Source organism: Hemicordylus capensis, chromosome 4 (assembly GCF_027244095.1).
Source record: "Hemicordylus capensis ecotype Gifberg chromosome 4, rHemCap1.1.pri, whole genome shotgun sequence".
NCBI classification, from domain to species: Eukaryota; Metazoa; Chordata; class Lepidosauria; order Squamata; family Cordylidae; genus Hemicordylus; species Hemicordylus capensis.
The window spans coordinates 168,948,328-168,970,205 of record NC_069660.1 but is presented as its reverse complement, the minus strand read 5'-3'; the positions used below and the strand labels follow the sequence as shown (position 1 = coordinate 168,970,205).

The window sequence follows — 21,878 nt, the reverse complement described above, 5'->3', positions numbered from 1 at the left end:
AGTTGGGTGGCAAGAATTTGAAAAGAACCTTAAGGACAATCTAAGATTATAAACAAGAAATCAGCCTGAGGTGGGACAAGAAATGCATTAAAGTGCAAGGATGGAGCTACAAAGCCATAGTCAGCGGAAAAAGTTGACCAGTCCAAAGTGGGAGAAGGTGAATACTAAGGTGGAATGAAGCAGGGTAAGGATGAAAAGAGCCTTGGTGGGAGCAAAGAAAAATTCCCCAAAGATTCACCCCAAGATGAAGGGGGCCATCATAGCTCAAGAGAATTCTTACTTGTATGTGATCTACATCTCTCCTCTGCACTCCCTGGAAAAACTGTCTTTGTTTGCCTTACTTCATCCAAGGGCTCAGTTGCTAGGAAAGAATTGAGTTTGCAGCACCAATACTGTGCCGAGGCAAGGCTATGAACATCTCCCTGGCAACAATACAGTCAGGGTTAATGCTTAAGCTTACCATCCATTTGATCCTTGATTCAAAAGTTATTCCTATAGATCTTATCCAAAAGCCCTCTAGTCTTTTTTCTACGTTGTTTTGTAAAGACTGAATCTCAGAATCAGACAAAGTATTTCAATATATGCTGTGTCCAGATTGGGGAAAAGGCAATTTAATTTCCCTGGTTTTCCCCTGTTGGTCCCATGGTCCCATTGGCACCTCTGGCATGCATTTTCTTTTTTACTTTTCTCAATGTGTAGCAGAAAGCCCACCAACAAGATTGTGTGGTTCCAGTACAGGGAGTAGGGCTGATCATGCTGAACATGGGGCACTTCCAATCCATCAATTGCACCATCCCAGATTGTAGTACAGTCATCCTTCACCTAATACGGTTTTCCCAATCACAGATTTGAGTATCTGCGACTGGGAAATTATGACTGCCCTTGCCAACTGTGACCTGAGTATCTGTGGCTTGGTGAAATAAATAAATAATAATAATCTGGAGTTTGGGGAGGGTAATTTCAGGGGTCATTTCTGGTGATCGGGTGATTTGGGGGCCTGGGGTGATTTGGGGGGGTCAGGGGTCATTTCCAGGGGTCAGGGGGAATTTTTTCAATTTGTTATCTTGTTTTTGGTCGCTTTGCGGCCGCGATCCCCCTAACCCCCATTTGCTATTCAAACCAATGGCTCTCCAACCACGAATTTGCCAACCACGAGGGTTTCCAGGAACAGAACCATTGCAGTTGGAAAGGGACAACTGTATGCCCCAAAGGATACTACAGAAGGGTTGCTTGCTGGACGTTTGCTTGCCACTTTCATCTTACCACGCAAGGCTGTGGCCAAGGAGTAACTGAATTGTTGTATCAGCTAGATATTCACCCTAAATCACAGCATTTCTCTTTTTACGCAGAAAGTCCATTCTTCTTATGGAACAATATGGTATAGGTTTATGAATATGTGTCACCTTTAACAGAGTTTGTCCTTTAACAGGATTAAATTGTTTTTGCAGAATCCTGATAGTCTCAATTTTTTCCCCTCTCCTATTTTTTAAATGTCGTTATGATTGTAGAGAAAACCCTGAAAACATGTTTCTGCTGAAGATTTAGAACCCAAAAATGCTCTAAGTTGGCATCAGAGTTTTGCTACTTTTCTCAGCAGAGCTCACAGTCTCTCATGGGTCTCAGGCTCTCTCTGAAGTGGGCACTGGTATAAATCCTTCAAATAAAAGATATCTGCATTATGCACTAGCTAGAAATAGGTAGGAGAACCAAATAGGTAGGAGATCCATACAAATGTATGGACCTGTACTTCTGATAGTGATCTCAGTATAAGGTTTGCATTAGTACTACATCATTGCAATAAACCACGAGGGTTTCCAGGAACAGAACCATTGCAGTTGGAAAGGGACAACTGTATGCCCCAAAGGATAAGCACTTGATTAGCACTGAAGGTCACTTTCCATTCAGAAGATGTGGTCACTCCATGAATGGATGGAGCTATTTCCGCAATTATTACTCCTTCATCCTCTTCTTCTGGGATCTCCTCTTGGCCTGGAAATGGAAGTTGTGATAAACAATCTGAAGTTGTATTCCAAAGACCTAGAAGATATTCCACCTGGATATCGAATTCCATGTGATTCCTTTGGCTATTCTTGGGTTAGCTCAACTGGGTCTCTGAGTTGTAAATAAATCAGATAGGGGGTTATGGTCTGGCTGTAAAGTGAATTTTCTGCCCCACAAGTAAGTACTGCCCAGAAACATGCGAGAGCTTCTTTTTAAATGACAGAATACATCTTCTCTGAAGCAGTAAGCACTCTGGAAGCAAAAGCAATGGTAACGTCCCTATCCCCTTTTTGCTGGGTCAGGAAAGCACCCAAACCATATTCAAAAGCATCGGTGGTTACAATAGTGTGCCTACTGGTGTCAAAAGAAGTGAGAGTAGGGCTTCCAACAATGGCCAATTTGATAGTCTGAAAACTAGCCTTGCAGGATGCATCTCAGCTAAATGCTTCATTTTTTATTTTTTTTAAAGACACAATGGAGACACTTTGGAGGCAAATTTATTAATTTCAATAAATGTATTAATTTAGAGTTATAGAGTCCTAAAAATAAGTGAAGTGCATCCTTGTTGTGTGGTTCTTGTAGATTTCCTGAATAGCTTTCAATAAGTCTGTTATGGGATGTATACCACACTGAGATATTGTGTTTCCCAAGCACATCACCGATTGTGTGCAAAACTGGCATTTCTCTGCAGAGTTAATAAGTCTATGTTTTCTTAAGACTTCTGTCAGTTAAGCATCTTGCTCCTCAGTGTTTTGCCATACACTAAAATGTCACCCTGAAAGTAAGTGATGCTATCCGTAGTCCCCAAAATTGCATGCATCGTTCGTTGAAATACTGAAGCTGCAGTGGCTAATCCAAAGGGCAGTCTTTTGTACTGAAAAAGATCCTCTGGGGTACTGAAGACTTTGTATCTGTGAGAACTTTGAGCAGAGGAATTTGATAGGCTGGAGACAAGTCCCGAGTTGTGAACACTGAGGCCTCTTTCAGAGTAAGCATCATTTCATTGATATTGGGTAGTGGATGACAACCCACTACCATGTTGGAGTTCACATCTTTTAAATCTACACACATTCAAAGTATACCATTTGAACAATGGTATATAAGAACAATGAGAGATATCTATTCGATGACTCAACAGGCTCTATGATATCAGCATGCTGTAGTCTTAAAAACTCCTCTCTAAGTGTTTGGCACAATGCTATGTGTACATTCCTCACTTTGTGCGGTACAGGAATTACATTTGCCCTCATCTGAATTTTATGTTTGAAATGTATTGCAGTGCCAGTATTGGCAAAAATGTATGAGAAATCAGCAGCCATATCAGCATATGCTCCATCATTTGTAATACAGGTTCTGTGCTATTTGGGTCTAACACTATCCATAGATGTTTCTGAAGCTTCCAGCCCAAAATTGAGACTCAGTTTTGTGACACGTACACTTGCCCTTCTGCAGTACATCCTTTGTATTCCAGGACAGCAGTGAAGTAATAAGGGAACCTCCATATCCCCATGAGTGGATGTCTGAAGGCTGCAGGTGCAGATCTGATGTAGTAAGAAATTTATTGTAAAGTATATGGGAAATGATATTGTACAGAGAACCAGAATCAGCCAGCATCCGCACTTCATGGCCATTAAGTTTAACTTGAATATGTGAAGAAGCAGTGTCTGAGTCGGTCACACTTAAAACACTGTTAGAAAGTGGTTCATCTACCTCATCATATCATATGGTGAATCAGTAATGGGGTGGTTGCAAGTGACCCTCCATGTAGGACAGTGAGCAAAATTGGCTTTGTGGGCAATCTCCACATTGGTAACATTGGTAGCACCTCCTTTCTTATGCTGCCACTTTCTGGGGCAGTGCCATATGAGAAGATTGGGTTTGAAAGGATTTAGAATGAACAGCCTGGATTTCAGGAGGTGGGTTTTGGGGTGCCAAAGAAATCGATTTGGCCTCTTAGCCATCACCATAAACCCTCCTAGCCATCACCATAACTTTATCCAAAGTAAGCTTCCTTTCCAGTAGCAGTTTTTCATGCAGTTTTGAGCAGTTCATTTTCATAATCATCTGATCCCTGATAATTTGATTACTCAGTCAGTGAAGCTCTTCTCACGATCTGTGAGAAGAGCTTTCTGCGGGGAGAGCAGGCTTAGCCCACTCTCCTCACAGACACGCAGCCTCCAAGCCCTGGCCAGTTGGATCAGCCACCCACACAACTGCCGGCTGCATCACGGAGCCAGTGGAGGCTGCGGGGATCAGGGGCCGTACAGCCCCCGGAAGTTCCAGAATGCCCCATGCGAGTGCATGGGGCACCCTGGGGAGATCCCTGGGACTGGGAGACTTGTTTCAGCCTCCTGGCGGGGGTCTCCTCATGTGTCGCCACAGCGTGGAGCCTCACCACGGCGGCACATGTCCATAAAACCTAGGTTAGCGGAGCACTCACTCTGCTAACCTGGGTTAAAGGGAGGGATTCTTTAGCAGGCTAGCTGCCAGAGAACCACTGGGCGAGCCCGCGAGCCTGCAATGGGGGAAACCTGGCTGGGCTTCCGGTTTTCCCCCATCATGAGAATAGCCTCAGTGACTGACTGACTGACTTTCATCAGTAAGCTTGGCAAACTCACAGGTTACACTTAAGGCATACAGTGCTGTGACATATTGATTGATTTGATTCAGCAGCCAGTTGGGATCTAGAATAGAAATTGTAACATTCAGCAATCACATTCAAAGTAGGGTTGAAGTGGTCATCTAAGGTTTGAAGAGCAGCTTCATAAGGGTTGGCATCCCTTTCCAAGTTGGTAGGAAATGGCAAATGAGTATATATTTGGCCTTCAGGGCCCAGGCAGTGAAGCAATATACTGTTCTGCTTTGCAGGAATAAAATCAGAGCTCTGCATGCTGAGAAGGTAGTTGCAGATATAGCACCTCCAATATTTCCCAGAAAGAGCAGGTTCTCAGGGGTGGACAAGAAAAAAGGTGGTGGTGGGATATGAGTGGGCATCCAGTGAACAACAGAGTTCAGATTTGATAAGGAAAAGGTACCTTCAGGGTTTGTGCAGGTCAGGAAGCAGGAGAAACAATCATCAGCAGCAATAATAGAATGCAGCAGTTCAGTGCAGGAACTTTCACAAGCTTTGCAGACTTAACATGCATAGCTGATTCAAAATCTCATCAGCAAATGTTTTATGACTGCTTCATAAACACAAATAAATATGCAGATTTAACATTTTTCATTCAGAAGCAATTCCATTTTTTCACCTTCTCCTTTCTCTCTTTTTTCTTTCTGACTCCACCTCCCACATATCCCACAGGATCCCCTCTGGGACATCCAAACAACAAAAATCAAAAGATTATTAGATAGAATACAACACCAAGGTTGATTACCCCTGCTCTATCGCCTCCGCTTACTCCTCCTTCAGATTCCTGGGTCTGCAATAGCAGTTAGTCCTCTCTTGACTCTGTCTACCTCAACATTACAGTTCCTTCTGCCTCTGAGCTAGTGTGAAGTTTCAGTTCCAGGCAAATTAACAGCTCAAATGAGACTACCAGTGAAGGCTGCCGATTTATCCTTTTAAAAGTTTTATGAACCTTCTAAGAGCTCCCAACTGCTTAGCTACTAGGAACCAATGACTTCATCACTGCCACTCCATGTTTACTCAGAAGTAAGTCTCGGTAATTTATATGGAACTTATGCCCAGGTAATTGTGCATAGGACAGCTGCCGAATGTACTGCAGTATAGAAGAATACATTGGTCTTATAATAAGATAGTTATGCTACAATTAGATAAGTGTGTGGTAAGTATAAGCTGGCCCTGCCCAAGCCTCTTTTATGCCTGAGACAGCACAACTCCCCAATGGCAGAAGTAAGCATGTGGAGGACTCCACAAGTACTTCCGTTCCTTCCCCACCCCCTGCCTTGCTGGGAGCAGACAACCGGGAGGAGTAAAAGTGGTGCAGGAGCAGTTGCATGGTTGCAACTGGACATGGGGTGTGGGTAGGTGCATGCTGCCTGCCTGTTTACTTGCTAATGGGGTAGCTGGTGAGGAAGGCTGCAGGAAATGGCAGGCTGACAGAAACAGCTGATACACTGGGCATATATTTGGGTTGAGGCCATCTTGAGATTTTCAGGTTTTGTTTTTTAAAAGCAAGTTTCCACCCTTATGACAGTCTAATAAAATACTAGAAGAGAGCAGTGCTTGGTGTTGTTGCTAGTGTAAGCTAGGGATGTGCAAACAAGTTTGACATCAAACCACTTTGGTTCGACAGTTCGGGTTCAAACCGAACTACCCCCTGTTCGGTCCGACCCTGGACTGAACTCTGCCCCCAGCCATTTTGAGGGTTTGTGAGTCAGTCTAAATGTCATGGCTCAGACTTCTGACTCAAAAGAGTCAGAGCAGGAATGGGAGGATTCGCTTGCTAGTGAGGGCTCAGAGGCATAGCAACAGGAGTTGGCAGGGAGACCAGACTCTGGAACTGAGGATTCGCAACAGCTGCCAGACATGATTTCTGATGGGGAGGAGCCTGAGATTTCACCTGTCTTGAGAAGACAGCTCAAGAGGGAGGCTCAGTGGAAGTCACACAGGCGGAGGAGATCACTAGAGAGGAAGCCGAAGTGCTGACTCAGGGAAGCCTGATTGGCTGCTGGTTCTCTTGAGCCATATATATTTTGTAGTCTCTTAATTGCTCAGGTGCTGTTTGCAACTTTCGCTGGTCCGCAGACAGTGTGCTATTGAATTCCAAAACTTTGTCCGAGTTCCAGTTTGCCTTGTTTATGCTTTCCTGCTTTGTTCTGTTAATTCCTTGCTTCTGTTGTCCTTTGCTATTTTCATTCCTTGCTCTGTGTTTTCTGTTCACTTATTACTCAGTTATAGTTAGTAGGAGGTACCTAGTTCAGTTCAGGGGACTTAATTCATTTACTGTTTTTCTTTGTGAGCCTTTTATTTTTCACTCGTGCAGTTCCGCTGCTGCTTTCTGTTAACTCACCAGGGAGTGCTGAAGGGGTTTTTAAATCCTGTTGGGTTAGCCGAACTAACAGATTTATGACACTAAATGTGTGTATAAACTGACTCATGAACCCTCAAAGTGTCGGGGGGGGGGAGAGATTTCAGTCCAGGGTCAGACCGAACAGTGTGTGTGTGTATAACCTCTGAGGCTGCAGGGGGGCGGTCCATGGAAGTTCGCCCTCGCCCCCAATGGCCTTCCTTGTGGTAAAAACCACCCGGCTTGGGCATTCTTCAGTCCTTTCCAGACTTTACCCCGTTGCGGTGGTCATTTTGGAGGCCACTACGCATGCGCAATGGGCCCCTGCATGACTGTGTCATGACCCAGGCCACATAAAGGCCCATTGTGCATGCACGGTGGCCTCCAAAATGGCCACTGTGAGGGGGAAGGCCCAGAAAGGGCCTAAGAACGCCTAAACCAGGCAATTTTTGCCACAAGGGAGGATGTCGGAGGGAGGAGGAACCTCTGCGGGGAACACCCCACCCCCCCACGGCCTCAGAGAAGCCCCCTGGAGGGAGTAAGTACTAAAAAAAATCTTTTTTAAAGATTTGACTCATGAACCCCCACAAACCGAACTGGTCTGTTCTTGTTTGGGTCCGCTTCAGACTCAAACTAAACCAGGCCAGCCAGTTTTGTGCACACTCCTAGTGTAAGCCTGTGTCCTATTGCTATATCAGTCAATCAAGTGTGGGGCCCACCAGAAGATATCCTCCCTTTTCTGCTAGTGATCCTTTCAGAACTAACCTGTCCTCAGGCAGACTGTTGCTGTCACCCTCAAGCTCCTGTTTCTGCTTTTTCCAACATGATTGCATTTTCCAGAGTTCAGGAGACCCAGAACCTGACAAACGTCTGTGGTGCAAAGATTATAATTCAAACCATGGCACAGCCGTTTTTTCAGTGGCAAGTTTAAAATGTTTTTGGAAAGTGTAAATGAACTATTGTTGGCAAAGTTATGTTTATTCCACAATTCCACAATCACATAAACACAAACACATACACATAGACAATTCAGGATACTGAGAAACTCAGCATTCTTCCTTGAGTTTGTTTGTTTTGTTTGTTTGTTTGTTTGTTTGTTTGTTTGTTTGTTTGTTTGTTTTAAAGAAAGTTTCTAAGCCTTAAGATTATGAAAATAGGCTTGGGAGTGTGGGGGGTGCTGCCTGCTAAAACTTTGGAAACTAGAAGGACCATTCAGTAGCCTGTGGGAGGGGCTTCAATGCTCTTCATAACTCTTTGCCTACTTTATAATAAAATGACTCTAAGTCAATTATGCAAAAGAAGCAAATTTGCCAGCATTATTCTAGTGCTGAGGCTGAAAGATGAAGGTTTGCCTAATGCCACCCAGTAAGTTCAGGGCAGAGACTGAGACTTAGCCAAAGGACTTCCTGGCTCATAGCTTGCACTCTTAACCATCACAGTGCACCATCTTTTGCTTTCTTCTGAACTAAATCTAATATTGAGGTACAGTCACTGGAAGAGAGTGGCCATTGGAGGACAGGGAGAGGTACTTGGGTGGGAAGGAAGCTAGTGAGGCTGTTCTCATGAGCAGCCTAGCCCAGGTTAGGGCAGCCCAGCCTGGGCTAGGCTGCTCGTGTGCAGCACTGGAATTGAGCCCAATCCCAGCACTACCCACCTGCCTAACCTGACTTTTAGCCCTGGCACTGAACTGCTGTGATTCACTCACCACCATTTCTGGCACCAAGCTGGGAGAAAGGAGCATCCATGCTGAGTGTAGCAGCTGCTCTAATGGGAGCAGCCCAGCTTATGGTACGGCACACCCTTAGATGTGGGAGGGGGAATGTTCTCCCGCTCTCAGCTAGAGCCTTTGCCATGCTGCTGCTTTTGTGGGAGCACAGACGCGAGAGTACAAACCATCACCACTCATCTGTGGGGGTAGGCAGGCAAGCTCCTGCCTTCCCCCCAGCCTGACCACCCTTCCAGCCGAGGTCGTATGAAAGAGCTCAGTGAGTATTCTCAGATGTCGATAAGTAAGAATGTAAATGCCACCCAAGGTATGATGTACACATGGATGTATTGTGAAAATGGATTCACATATGTGCACCAACAAACAGGTACATACATCTACATACATCTCTACATTGAATGTAGCCATTCACACATGGATGCACATAAATGGCAGACACGAAAATCCTCCACAGTCATTATGGAACCTGGGGACAGTACTCATGTACAGCAGCTGCAAGAGTATGCCCACAAGCCCCACTCTTGTGCTACATACTCTGAAACCCCACCCTCCTGAAATGTCATCCCCCTGAAACCCCACCCTCCACACTTGTAGTGTTTGTCTGCAGGAGAAAATACAGTACTTGTGGAAAGACTCTCTCTATGATCAGAACGCTGGGTCCACCCAGCATTCCAATCATGGGAAGAATCTCTCCATGAGTACAGCACATGGAATATGTTAGTGGGACCATAGAGAGCAGAGAGATGGTGTTTCAGAGCCTGTCAGCATGGGAGTGGGGAGCTCTTGGGGATGTTGTACACAAGTACAACATGCCCAGATTCCAAAACATATGACTGGACTGTTTCATAGTTAACTGGAGAAGCAAACATATAGCCATATTGACACACAGATTTTGACATGGATAGCGAAACAGAACCTCCAAGTTCAGAGGTTATATATATCTGAATCATGAATCTTGTAGGCCATCTTGTTCAGCCCACTGCACAGTGCAGGCAACCCAGAGCTAGAACAACTGATGGTTGTCTAGCTGATGGTTGTCTAGCTTCTGATTGAAGTCCTCCAGGGCCAGGGAACCCACCATAGGTAACTGGTTGCATTGATGAGCTGCTCTTACTTTAAGAGGTTTCTCCTATTGTTCAGTCAAAACCCACCTTTCTGTAACTTAAACCATTAGATCTAGTCTTTTCCTGGGGCAACAGAGAGCAAGTCTTTGTTTACTTCTGTGACTTCAAGTATTTGATGAGTTCCTCCCTAGGCTTTTCTTCTTCAGACTAAACATACCCAGTTCCATCAGTCTTTCCTCATAGGGCTTGGTTTTCAGACCCCTGACCATCTTTGTTGCCTTTCTCCTGAACCTGTTCTACAATTTGTCTACGTTCTTCTTCAATTGTCACACCCACAACTGGATACAGTACTCCAGATGAGATCTGACTAGTGGAGAATAAAGTGGGACTATTATTTCTTGCTATTTGGAAACTATGGTTCTGTTAAAACAATGTAAAATCATATTAGTCTTTTTTGCAGCTGCATCACAGTTCTGACTCATGTTCCGCTTGTGACCAACTGCAATCCTGAAATCCTTTCCATGTCTACTGCTGCTGACTTGGCTCTTCAGCATCCTATACCTGTGTGTTTGATTTTTTCTTTCTTTTCTGCCAAAGTGCAGAATTTTGCCTCAGCTGATTTATTTTAATTTTGCCTCCGTTGTTTAATGGCCTCAGCTATTAATTTCAGTCCATTTTTACTTTCTGTCAAATCATTTGAAATGTTATTTCTATGTTCTAAGGTGTTAGCTGTTCTTCCAAGTTTTGTGTCATCTGCAAAATGGATGACCCCACCCTTTCATTTCAGTCATTGATAAAAAATGTTGAAAAGTACCAAGTTTAGGGCAGAGCCCTCTAGCTCCATGCAAAACCTCCCTCCAGTTTGATAAGGAGGCATTGATGGGCACTCTCTGAGTGTGGGGTTCCAATCAGTTCCTAATCAGCCTGACGGCACTATCATCTAGCCACATTTGACTAATTTACTAAACAAAATATCATAGGGAACCTTGTCAGATTTGCTGAATTCAGGAAAATTATGTTCGCACCACTCCCACAATCTACTGAGCTAATTAAAAAAAAAGTTTTAGCAGAACTTTTTCTTGACAAATTCATGCTGCCCCTACTATTCACTGGAGACACTGTAGACACTGGGATGTCTATAGACTAGTTCTTTTGAGAACTGTTCTATTATCTTTGGTGCTATCGAAGTCAGACTCTCATCAGTAGTTTCATGGATCCTCCTCCCACCCCCCTTTTGAAGACTGAGAGAACATTAATCCATTCCCAGTATTGTTGCAACTCATCCATTCTCTAAGATTTCTCAGTGATGAAAAATTTGTTGGCAATTTGATGCTTTGCAGTGCTGTTCTCCTGGCAGATGATGGTCATGAATGGTTATTACGGAGTTGTGTTACTTTGCAGAAATCCTTTGGTGATAATGACAAAACATTCAGACTCAACCACATCCACCACTTGTGGTTTCAGTTGCTCCCAGATGTGCTTTGATTCCTATAAGGTGCACTTGATCATGTGCCACAAAATCTTAACAGTACACTCAGTTGAGTCACTAATGTAAATGTCCACACACGTACCACCATGAGTTTATGCAAGTTCTCAAGTGTGTATGACACCCTTACAAATATGCCTACAAAAATTAATAGCCCAGATGATTTTTTTAGTAGCCTGTCAAGCCATGATACCTGCCTTGATCATTTGTAGCACATTGGCAGCCTGTAATGAAAAAGGATCAACTCTCTTCCAAAGGTTTTCCTGCTTGCATGCCTGGAGGAGAGTCTTACTCATCACAGCCCACTAACCAGGTTGGTGACCATTTTACAAGCCAGGTGTATGCAGGTGCACATTCCTCTATTGCAAAATAAAAATTCATATTTATATAGTACAGGCCTGTCATTTTATCAACATATTGCAGCTGGATTGATGAGAGTGGCATGCCTAAAGCCGCTTAATGAGTTCATAGCAGAGGCAAAATTTGAACCAGAATTTTCTTTATTTTGACAATTAGCCTCTGGATGGGGTGGTTTGTAAATGTTATTAATAATAATAATAATAATAATAATAATTAATAATAAAATCCTCAAATTAAAAGAAAATCCTCAAATCCAAACTCAATGGCGGGAACACCATACAAGCCATAAACACCTGGCCTATACCTGTTATCAGATACACTGCAGGAATAATAGACTGGACCCAGGCAGAGCTAGAGACACTAGATCGTAAGACCAGGAAAATCATGACCATCAATCATGCTCTGCAGTGATGTCGATAGGCTATACCTCCCTCACAGCTCAGGTGGAAGAGGAATGCTGCAAGTCCATCAAACAGTAGAGGAGGAGAATATATCAAGGACAGTGAAGAAGATGCACTTCAGATGTCAATAATGCGAAACTATTCAACACCAATGAAACAAAGCAGGCCTACAAGAAAGAACAAGTCAAGAACCGAGCAGAAAAATGGAAAAATAAGCCACTGCATGGTCAATATTTGCACAATATAAGTGGAAAATCAGACATCAGCAAGACCTGGCAATGGCTTAAGAATGGCAACTTCAAGAAAGAAACAGAGGGTTTAATACTGGCTGCACAAGAACAGGCACTAAGAACAAATGCAATAAGAGCAAAAGTCGAAAAATCCACCACAAACAGCAAGTGCCGCCTTTGTAAAGAAGCAGATGAAACCGTGGACCACCTAATCAGCTGTTGTAAAAAGATCTCACAGACTGACTACAAGCAAAGGCATGACAAAGTAGCAGGGATGATACACTGGAACATCTGCAAAAAATACCAGCTACCTGTAGCCAAGAATTGGTGGGACCATAAAATTGAAAAAGTGGGACCATAAAATTGAAAAAATGAAGATGTAAAAATATTATGGGACTTCCGACTACAAACAGACTAACATCTGCCACACAATACACCAGATTATATAACTGTAGTTGAGAAGAAAGAAAAACAAGTCAAAATAATCGACATAGCAATACCAGGTGATAGCAGAATAGAAGAAAAAGAAATAGAAAAAATTACAAAATACAAAGATCTACAAATTGAAATTGAAAGACTGTGGCAGAAAAAGACCCAAATAATCCCAGTGGTAATTGGCGCCCTGGGTGCAGTTCCAAAAGACCTTGAAGAGCACCTCAACACCATAGGGGCCACAGAAATCACCATCAGCCAATTACAAAAAGCAGCTTTACTGGGAACAGCTATATTCTGCGACGATATCTATAACAACAGCAACAACATTGCCAATAAATTTCAGCCATCCCAGGTCCTTGGGAAGGACTCGATGTCTGGCTAAAACAAACCAGTCAATAATACCTGTCTGACTGTGTAAACAAGAAATAATAGATAAATAATTAGGGGAAGGACAAATGAAGCATGGAACAGCTGTTGATAAAGTCCTGAATACCCATGGAGACCTAGGAATTGGCAATTCCTGAGGGAGGCCAGGAAGAGGCTGAAGGGGGGGCAATAATAGTAATGTCAAGTAGCATTGCCCTGTCTATAATGGAAGTAAATGATTGGGATAGGTGGATGGGTGGGATTGCTTGGGGGGATGATGTGGGTGGATGGAACCCTGAGGGAGCTGAGAGTGGGGCTGCATATTGAGTGACCCTCCTCCTTTTTCTGCTCCTCATTAGTGTCCCCTGAGCGGAGCAGACTGTGAATGGGGCTCTGCACCCAGGTATGTGTGCACGGCTTCCCATGGGAAAAAAGGGACTGTGTGTGCAGGGGCTATGAAATGGGGCATTAAGAGGGTTGGGGAGGCAGTGAGGGATGAACTGCAGGAGACAAAGTCCCATTTGGGGGAGCATGGAGATGCTGGTTGGGAGGGTGCAATGGGAACGGGTACTGCTGGAATGGGTGGGAATGGGGTGTGATTTTAACAGATTTGATGAGAGTGCTCCTGCTGCTACCAGAATTGGGACTAAACTGAGCCAGATTATTTCAGTGTTGCATGGTGGAGCATGCAAGTCCATGGGAGAAAGACATGCAAAATGGGAGAGCAAATGCCACTATCAAAGAGGAATTGATACTGCTGTATTTCAAGCCCCTTGAATGATATTTCCTCCATTGTATAGTCCTGCAGAACTGCAGCAAAACACCATTTATATTGTATCCCTATATGATTGGAGTCTCTGGGTTACAGATATCAGGAGACCAGGGAGGTAGCTGAGTGCATGAGAGATTGAATGAATACAATATTTTAATCCTGCTTTTCCGTTCATGAAAACCCTGAAGATGACTAGCAATAAATTAATTTAAGCCCCTCCCCCCAAAAAACCCAGATTTTTTTTGGTAATGTAAACATTTCTTTGTAATGTAATATAATCATCACAAACAAAACACAAATCAGCATTTATTTATTTTTAAAAAAAAAGTTGCCTTGGCATTTGACCTGTATGGAGAAAAGAGATGGAGAAAAGGAATCACTTCAGAAAGGGAATCTGTTATGCATAGAGCTGAGTATTCAAAGTCGAGCATTCAAAGGTGCGGTTGTAACTTAGTCTCTCTGTAAACATGCTTTTAGGAACACTAATTAACAAAGGTATCATGCTGCTGGATTTCCTAAAGAGACCTGCCGCTCATTGGCCTCCAGATCAGTCACAGATGGGGACTGTGTGCAAACAGCACTAATGTCTGACACATCTCTACCTTCTTTGTTGCAGATGTAAGGGGGCAGAGTGAATGGTGTAAAAGGGCATCAAATCATAGAATGCTAGAGGTGGAAAGGACTGTGGAGGTCTTCTAGTCCAGCCGGCTGCTCATTACAGTATCGCTGACAGATAGCTATTGTTTGAAAGCCCTCAGCAAATGAAAGCCCACCACTGCATTTTATTTATTTGTTTGACCAGAGTTATATACTACCTTGCATTAAAAAATAATCCTAAAGTGGTTCACAATACCTTGTACTAGAAATAGTACAAATCTATTAAAATTAAAACAGTACAAATAGTAACTTCAAATATTAAATACAGTACCAAGCCCTGTTTATATGCTTAGAGTGTTGAGGTTTTTCAATAGCAAGATTTTACACACACACACACACACACACACCATTTTTTTGTATGAAGCACTTTGATTGGATTATTTTGTGAATACGTTCATGCCTCTTTAGAGTGCCCGTCTTGGTGAAAGACAGACCGTAGTAGGCATACAAATAGGGGTTCTCTCCGGTATGGATACACTGATGGTGCTGGAGTGAGGCTAGATGTGTAAAGGCTCTACCACATTGTTCACAGAAGAAAGGGCATTCTCCAGTATGTGTCTGGTGATGCCTTTTTAACCTAGTCAGTTGGATGATGGCTTTGCCACATTCTTTGTACTTTTATGGCTTTTCCTGCTGGTGGATCACCTTGTGTTTGAAGAGCAAGTTAGCTTTACCAGAATCTTTGCCACATATTGGGCAGCGGTACTGTTTTGAACCTTTTTTTCCAGTGTTCCTGACAGTAGAGTCTAGTTCTCCTGAGTTCCTGCTGTCATCTTGATTCTGCAGTACAGACCAGGGGGTTTTGACTTCCCAGAACAACACTGGCTCACACAATCTTGTGCAAGTGGTGGAGGTACCTCCAGACATTGGCAATGCAAATGAAACCCTTGTCACATTCTGGGCATTTTTGTGGTCTGTCTATAGAATGGATCAGTTTGTAAATCAGCTGCACAGAAAAACTCTTTGCCACAAATATGGCACCAGTATGAATGCCTGGCCATGCATAGCTGCATGTGCTCCTGAAAGCTGCTGGGACCTTGAGAAGATTTTTTGTTCTTCCTGCTCTGGTCATTCAAAGATTTGCCTAGCAAGGGCAGCAAATACTTATCATCAGATGAGTTAATGATAAAATTGTCCTCCTCCTCCCTTATATTCTGTAGATCCTTCAAATGGTCCTTACCTTCACAGTGCAAGTTATAATTGTTGCCAGCAGGGACATAGGCAGCAGATGTGACTGAATCCCATTGTCAGAAGCAGGCCAATGCTTTAAAAAACACTGTCAACGAGCTGTCCTCTTCTTTATAGGGTGTTTTTGGAGGGAGATCCAATCTACCTGAAGGTGCATCAGAGTTGCTATCAGGAGCAGAAGGTGGAAAGTAGTCTTCCTCTACTTCCATCATGAGACCAATGTTATGACTTACACAATCAGAGGCACAGCCAGAAGTATCTAAATGATCTCCTCTGGTGTTGCAAGCATCATCTGCAGGCTCCAAGAACACTTGCATCTCCGTCATGTAACTTTGATAGTTTTTGCCCTGTAAGTCTTCAGTACCAAGTTACTGCTCTCCCTTATTAAAAGTGCTGTTCTTAGACTTCTAAAGTCTAAGAACACCTCTGTGAAGAGTAAAAGCAAAAGACTCGAGCTTGTGTTCCAATCCCATCTTGCCTACTGCATGAAGTGGACTGTTCCACTGTCAAACAGCTCTTACAGTTAGGAAATTCCTCTGTTGTGTAAATCTGCTTCCCTCTAATTAAACCAATTAATTCTAGTTCTGCCCTCAGAGAACAAGTCTTCTCCTTCTTCTGTGTGACAGCCCTTCAGATATTTGAAGATGGCAATCATGTGTCCCCTGATGAGAACATACCCAGCTCCTTTAACCATTCTTCAGAGGATGGTTTTACAGACCCTTCACTATCTTTGTTGCTCCCCCTTGAACCCATTCTAATTCATCAATGACCTTCCTAGGATGCAGGCTCAGAATTGGACACAATACTCACATACCTCACGGCACCCCACTGATGGAATAGTGAGGTGTTCTGTGTGATTCTAAATTGCATTCTCACCGTTACCAAGTTCACAGCCTCCATGGCACTTAAGAGTTGTGTCACTACTGTAGTGACACTACTCCCATTGGGAATAATTGGAGCAGTATTGAAATTCATAGGTGCCACAGAGGCTCTGTAAACTAATTAGCCATGAGGACACAGTTTGGAGCCACATGGAGAGAGCATGCATACCCTGCTGTTCCATCAGCAGGGTGTTGCACAGGAATTAAGTGAGTATTCCAAGTGAGGTCTTACCAGCACAGAATAGAGTGAAATTATCTCATGATCTGGACACCATCCTTCTGTTAATGCAGCCTAGGACTGGGGTGTTTATTTGTTTTTTGTTTTTTGTTTTAGCTGTTGCATCATACTGCATGCTCATGTTCAACTTGTTGTCCACCAAGACACTCAGACTGCTTTCACATGTACTGGTGCCAAGCTAGGTCTCCCCAGTAATTGTGCATTTGATTTTTCTTGCCAAAGGGCATAACTTTACATTTGTCTCAGTTGAACTTCATCTTGTTGGTTTTAGCCCAATATTCAAGCCTGTCCTGATTGGATTGAATCTGTTTTTCTGCTTGCATGTTTCTATAGCTGAAGAGAGAAGTATATTTGCCGCAAATTCTGTCTGATACCAGGAAACGGACTCAAAATGGTGCTTTCCACAAGTGACTATCACTTGACTCTTTATTTGCTGACTTGAGGGCCTTTTGCAAAAGATCTGTTTATTAGACAATACATGTTTTTTAGACATATACATTAATTTCCCACCTGCGATGCAAAATTCATACACCTTCCCTGCCAACAAAACATCTATTATAGGGTCACTTCATTTCTCCAGCACACAAACTACAGTCTTTTGTATCTCGGAAAATGCTTCTCTTCCCACAGATGAACCCCACTCATTGCTATTCTAGCCCAGTCATTTAGAGTTCATTTTTAGCAAATATTGGGGGAAATTTTTAAAAGCTTTAAAAACTGGTACAGATGCCAAGGACAACATTGCAAGTAACATACTAAAAGTCCCAAACATTCTAAGTTGAGCTCTGGTAGCCATCTTGGGAAAATGATGGTCAAAAATAGTTTTTTGCATATATCTCGGAAGCCTTTCATATATATCGCAAAATAATTTCCAGCAAGAAGGTGTTTAAGTTGAAAATTGTAGAGCATCAAAAATACAGAATCCAATGTAGAATTCAACCATTGGTTTTGCCATAAAATGAAGATTTTTGTGGAATGGTACTTCATGGCAATTTCACTGTCCTGTTTTGGTCTATTGTGTTTTTGTTTTTGTCATTTGGTTTATGGCAAGTCTAAACAAAAATAGCATGAAATTTGCTGCCAGATAAAAGGGGAATGCTTCCCTTCCCCTTCTTCCTAAGTGATTCCGGGAACACATGGAGGAGAGTGGAGAGTATACGTAGGTAGTGAAACATACCTCCCATATAAACATACCTCATTTTCACAGTACCCAAGAGTAATGTTGTTTGTTTTTAATGTAGTATCCCCATGAGGCCTAATCGACAAGTTGTAATTTAGAAAAATATTAAGGCTGTTCTCATGCGCAACCTAACCCAGGCTAGGAAGCCCAGCCTGTCCCAATCCCAGTGGGGCAGCGTCACCCAGCTTGGCTTCTTAGCCCTACCATTAGCCAAGGTTAAGGGAGTGCTCCATTAACCCCGGGCTTGCTGCTCGTGTGCGAGCTTGTGCTGCTTCCAGCCCAGCCACACACAAAGACAAGCACCTAGAGTGCCCGTCTCCTGAGGGAATCCCTGTGCTTGGCGTGCGGTACATTGTGGGATTCCACACATTGTCCCAGCCTCTGGAGCTCTGCACTGCAGCACACTCCCAGGAACACACAAACGCTTATCTTGGATGAAGGTGAGTTTAACCAGCCTTTCCCACATACCACCCACTTGCCACCCACCCATGTGTGAAAGACCTCATTATTTTCTTCACAGCTTGGCTTGAGTTAGGAGTATCAGATTCAAAACTTTCAGCATGGACACCTGTCTGTTCAAAATGCTCATCACCTTCATCTAAGAAAGTTGGAGGTCACTGGCAATGTTGAACATTACTTCTTCATTTGAAGAAGTGTTTGAAGATGTGGGCATACATCATTCTGGTCAATATAATCTACAACTGCTTTAAACAAAACTGGTGGATTTGAATTAAGACACAACTGTCCAAAGCATTGGCTACAAATTGTGGTACATTTCAACCCATCTTTTCTACAGCTGCATGCTGGCCCACATCCTTTTTGTGCAATTACATATAATTAATTGCAGGAGAATATCTGCAGCAGGTGGTTCAACTGTTGGAGTAGGGGTTATGCTGGTGGTTGATGGTTTCCAACCACAGGGTTGGTTTGTTTTTTTCCCCCAGTGACATGCCATTGGACTTGTTGGTACATTCAGAATGGCTGCTAGCAGGACACAGCTATAGTAGGCAGCAATGTAGCAAGTTGAAGTTTGTTTCTTTTGAAAAATCTTAAATCAGTTGTGATGAATGTTAATATAGGCTCCTTGTCTGGTGCACTATACAAGGCTACAAGCAAGCACTCTCTTGTCAAAGCAAAGACATCATATGATGCATCATGATCATTGATCACTACCGTGGAGTCAAAAATATCTTACCATGCAGTCTTACTTGTTTTATGCAAGACAATTTCATTGAACAGAGAAAGTGGGAAATGAGCAAGTTCACAGATATTAGTTTATCTTTTTCTTCTTTTTAGCAAAATATATTCTTTTAAAAAGCAGTAATGGATCAATTGGACAATCATGTCATGAACTTTCATGCCAGTTGTAGTTGCAACCTTTCAAGTGAAGTTTTTCAGAGTTTTAGCCAATAATTTGACTCATTGTTGCTTTACCTTTTTCGAATGTGTTATGACAGTTGTAGAGGAGCAGTGGCAGGACTGGATGTATGCCTCATCTCCTGGTTGTGTGGCTTCCCAGAGGCATCTGGTGGACCACTGTGGGAAGCAGGATGCTGAACTAGATAGGCTTTAGGTCTGATCTATCAAGGCTGTTCTTATGTTTATCATTACTCTACTCTTCTATGGGGCATTTTTGCTGCAAATTGAGCTGCTTATTTTGATGGATTTATTCTGTCTTTTGAAAACATTGCTGCCAACTGACAGGCCCCCAAATCTTATCAGGCTATTAAGGTGAGCAAACTGCAGTTTTTTAGTGGGGGCTTCTTCTTTCAGCTACTGTTACTTTTCACTGATCAATCTTCTGTCCCTTGTGCTTTTGGTGTATGAGAAGGTTGGAGCCCTGATTTGGGTGGAATATTGGGGGACACTAAGGAACTCCCTCTTTCTCTACCACCATCTCTAGTGATCCTAGGAATGGCGGAGAGCAGCAGGCGGGAACAGCATATGTGCAGAGGGGGGATTAACTAGGTTCAACTGAAAGGCCATGGAAGCTGTGTTTCCTGAGTCTCTCCCATGTTCCTAAGGGCAAAACCCCCGGGGAGGGGCAAGAAGATGAAAATAGGAGCAGAGCAGGAGAGGGCTGGCTAAGAAGTGTGGGGAGAGTGAAGCTCTTTTTACTAGGAATGTGCACGGACTGGTTCGGTGGCCATTCTAAAGGCCTCCAGACTGGTCCGGACACAGGGCGGTTCGGGGTTCAGGAGGGTAGGGTGGGGGGTTCCATTGGGGGCGGGGGGGTTTTACTTACCCCTCCCGCGCTTTCCAATTTGGCGCCGTAATTACTGAAAAAATCCCGGCGGCAGGATCCCTCGCCGCCCGCTTCATTCAATGACATGGCTGGCTCCTCCGTGGTTAAAAAATCGCCCCCTTGAAGACCCTGCTGCTGCCGCCGCCCCCTTGAAGCCCCCCTGCCGCCCCCTTAAATCTCGCCCCGGACCGGACCTCAAGTTAGCTAGAAACGGGCGGGCGGCAGGGGGATGCCCTCCCGCCCCCTTCCCTGCTGTCTGAAAAAGTATTTAGGAAGCCTTCTGCGCGCGCGCGGCGAGGGATCCTGCTGCCGGGATTTTTTCAGTAATTACGGCGCCAAACTGGAAAGCGCGGGAGGGGTAAGTAAACCCCCCCCCGCCCTTAATGGAACCCCCCACCCCAGTGCCGGACCGCAGCTCCACGGTTCCATGCACACCCCTACATTTTACTTTTGGGGGTGGCTGATCTTATGGCACTTCAGCTGGGGCTCAAGGGGCATACCTGTGGTTCTGCTTAAATTTAGATAGGGATTCCTCCACTAGCCCGGGGAATCCTGTCTGCCCGTCTGACCAATCCAAGGTCTATTGCTGCCTAGACAAAAATAAAGATTTTACCTTACCATGATTGGTTTAGAGACTAATGATCTTCATTTCCCATTTCCCACGGTGCTGACCTCAGTGCAGTACTGTGCATTTCTCAGTGCTGGGAGGGCCCTTTAAGAGAGATTGAGCTCCAGCAGAAACGCACTGGGAAGGGTTACACTTCCCAGCACTCTGTGTTCACCTTCCTAGATGGTGCAGGGGCTCAAGAAGGCTCTGTTTCTTTTAAAGGTACTCTAGCAGTACTAGGCAAACCATAGCACTGCATGGTGGGAATAGTCATCTCCACATGGACTGTGCAGAGCATTCCACTTCAGCCAAAGCTCCACACAGGCCCAATAAACAGTCGGGGGGCAGGGGACACACTTACTGTTGATGAGGGCCACCACTGGCTCTCTTTCTATATATATATGGAAATAAGTGCAATAATCTAAATAGAAATAGAGCCAATGCCTGGCCATGGCTGAGCAGGTATCTAGGGCAGGTATGTGTGTGCGTGCGCATTATTTACTGTTCTGTCTCAGGCAACAAGAGGTCTTAGGCTTGGACCTGAATACCCCTTAAAACAGAGGACAGTCTAGAGGACAACCTTTCAAATAAAGGAATGTCCTCTGCAAAGTAGAGTACATGGCCACCATAATACATTTCAATGCTTTATTTAAACAATCACTTAAGCCTCAAATTAATGTCTGTTTCTGATTCTGTTTCACAGAAACCAATACGTATGTTACACACACTCCTTCCCCCAATAATTAGCTCTTACAACAACAGATTGTTAAGCAAAGTGTGTAGTCAAGGCTTAATATAAACAGGTATAGCTCAAGCAATCTCTACTGATAGCAAATCCATACAGAAAAGAGAAATCTTAACTGTCTACAAGCTCTGAGCTGGAAGGACTCTGGGGGTGATTCAGATCAATCCCCCCAAACTCATAACAGTGAATTTATTTGCTTTCTCATGATTGTGTTGAGGTCTACATTTTGCAATACAATGAGGTCACTCACACAATCAAATACTGTGTTCTACCCAGCTTTGGGAGCTGTGTGTGCTCCCAATTTTTGGTTGTGTGGAAGCAAG

The 21,878-nt window shown here is 43.7% G+C and overlaps 1 protein-coding gene across 6 annotated transcripts in view; it reads left to right on the top strand.

Annotated features, from left to right (window-relative positions):
* The window catches only part of PCDH1 (protocadherin 1), a 184,033-nt gene that overhangs the window by 143,569 nt on the left and 18,586 nt on the right, over window positions 1–21,878 (top strand). Inside the window, exon 5 of one of the 6 annotated variants that reach the window (XM_053245337.1) lies at window positions 13,402–13,445. The exons of the other annotated variants lie outside the window; for them this stretch is intronic. Within the exon in view, the coding sequence (XP_053101312.1) occupies window positions 13,402–13,427 (26 nt within the window). The 3' untranslated portion in view covers window positions 13,428–13,445. The remainder of the gene's footprint in view (window positions 1–13,401; window positions 13,446–21,878) is intronic. 6 annotated transcript variants of the gene reach the window in all.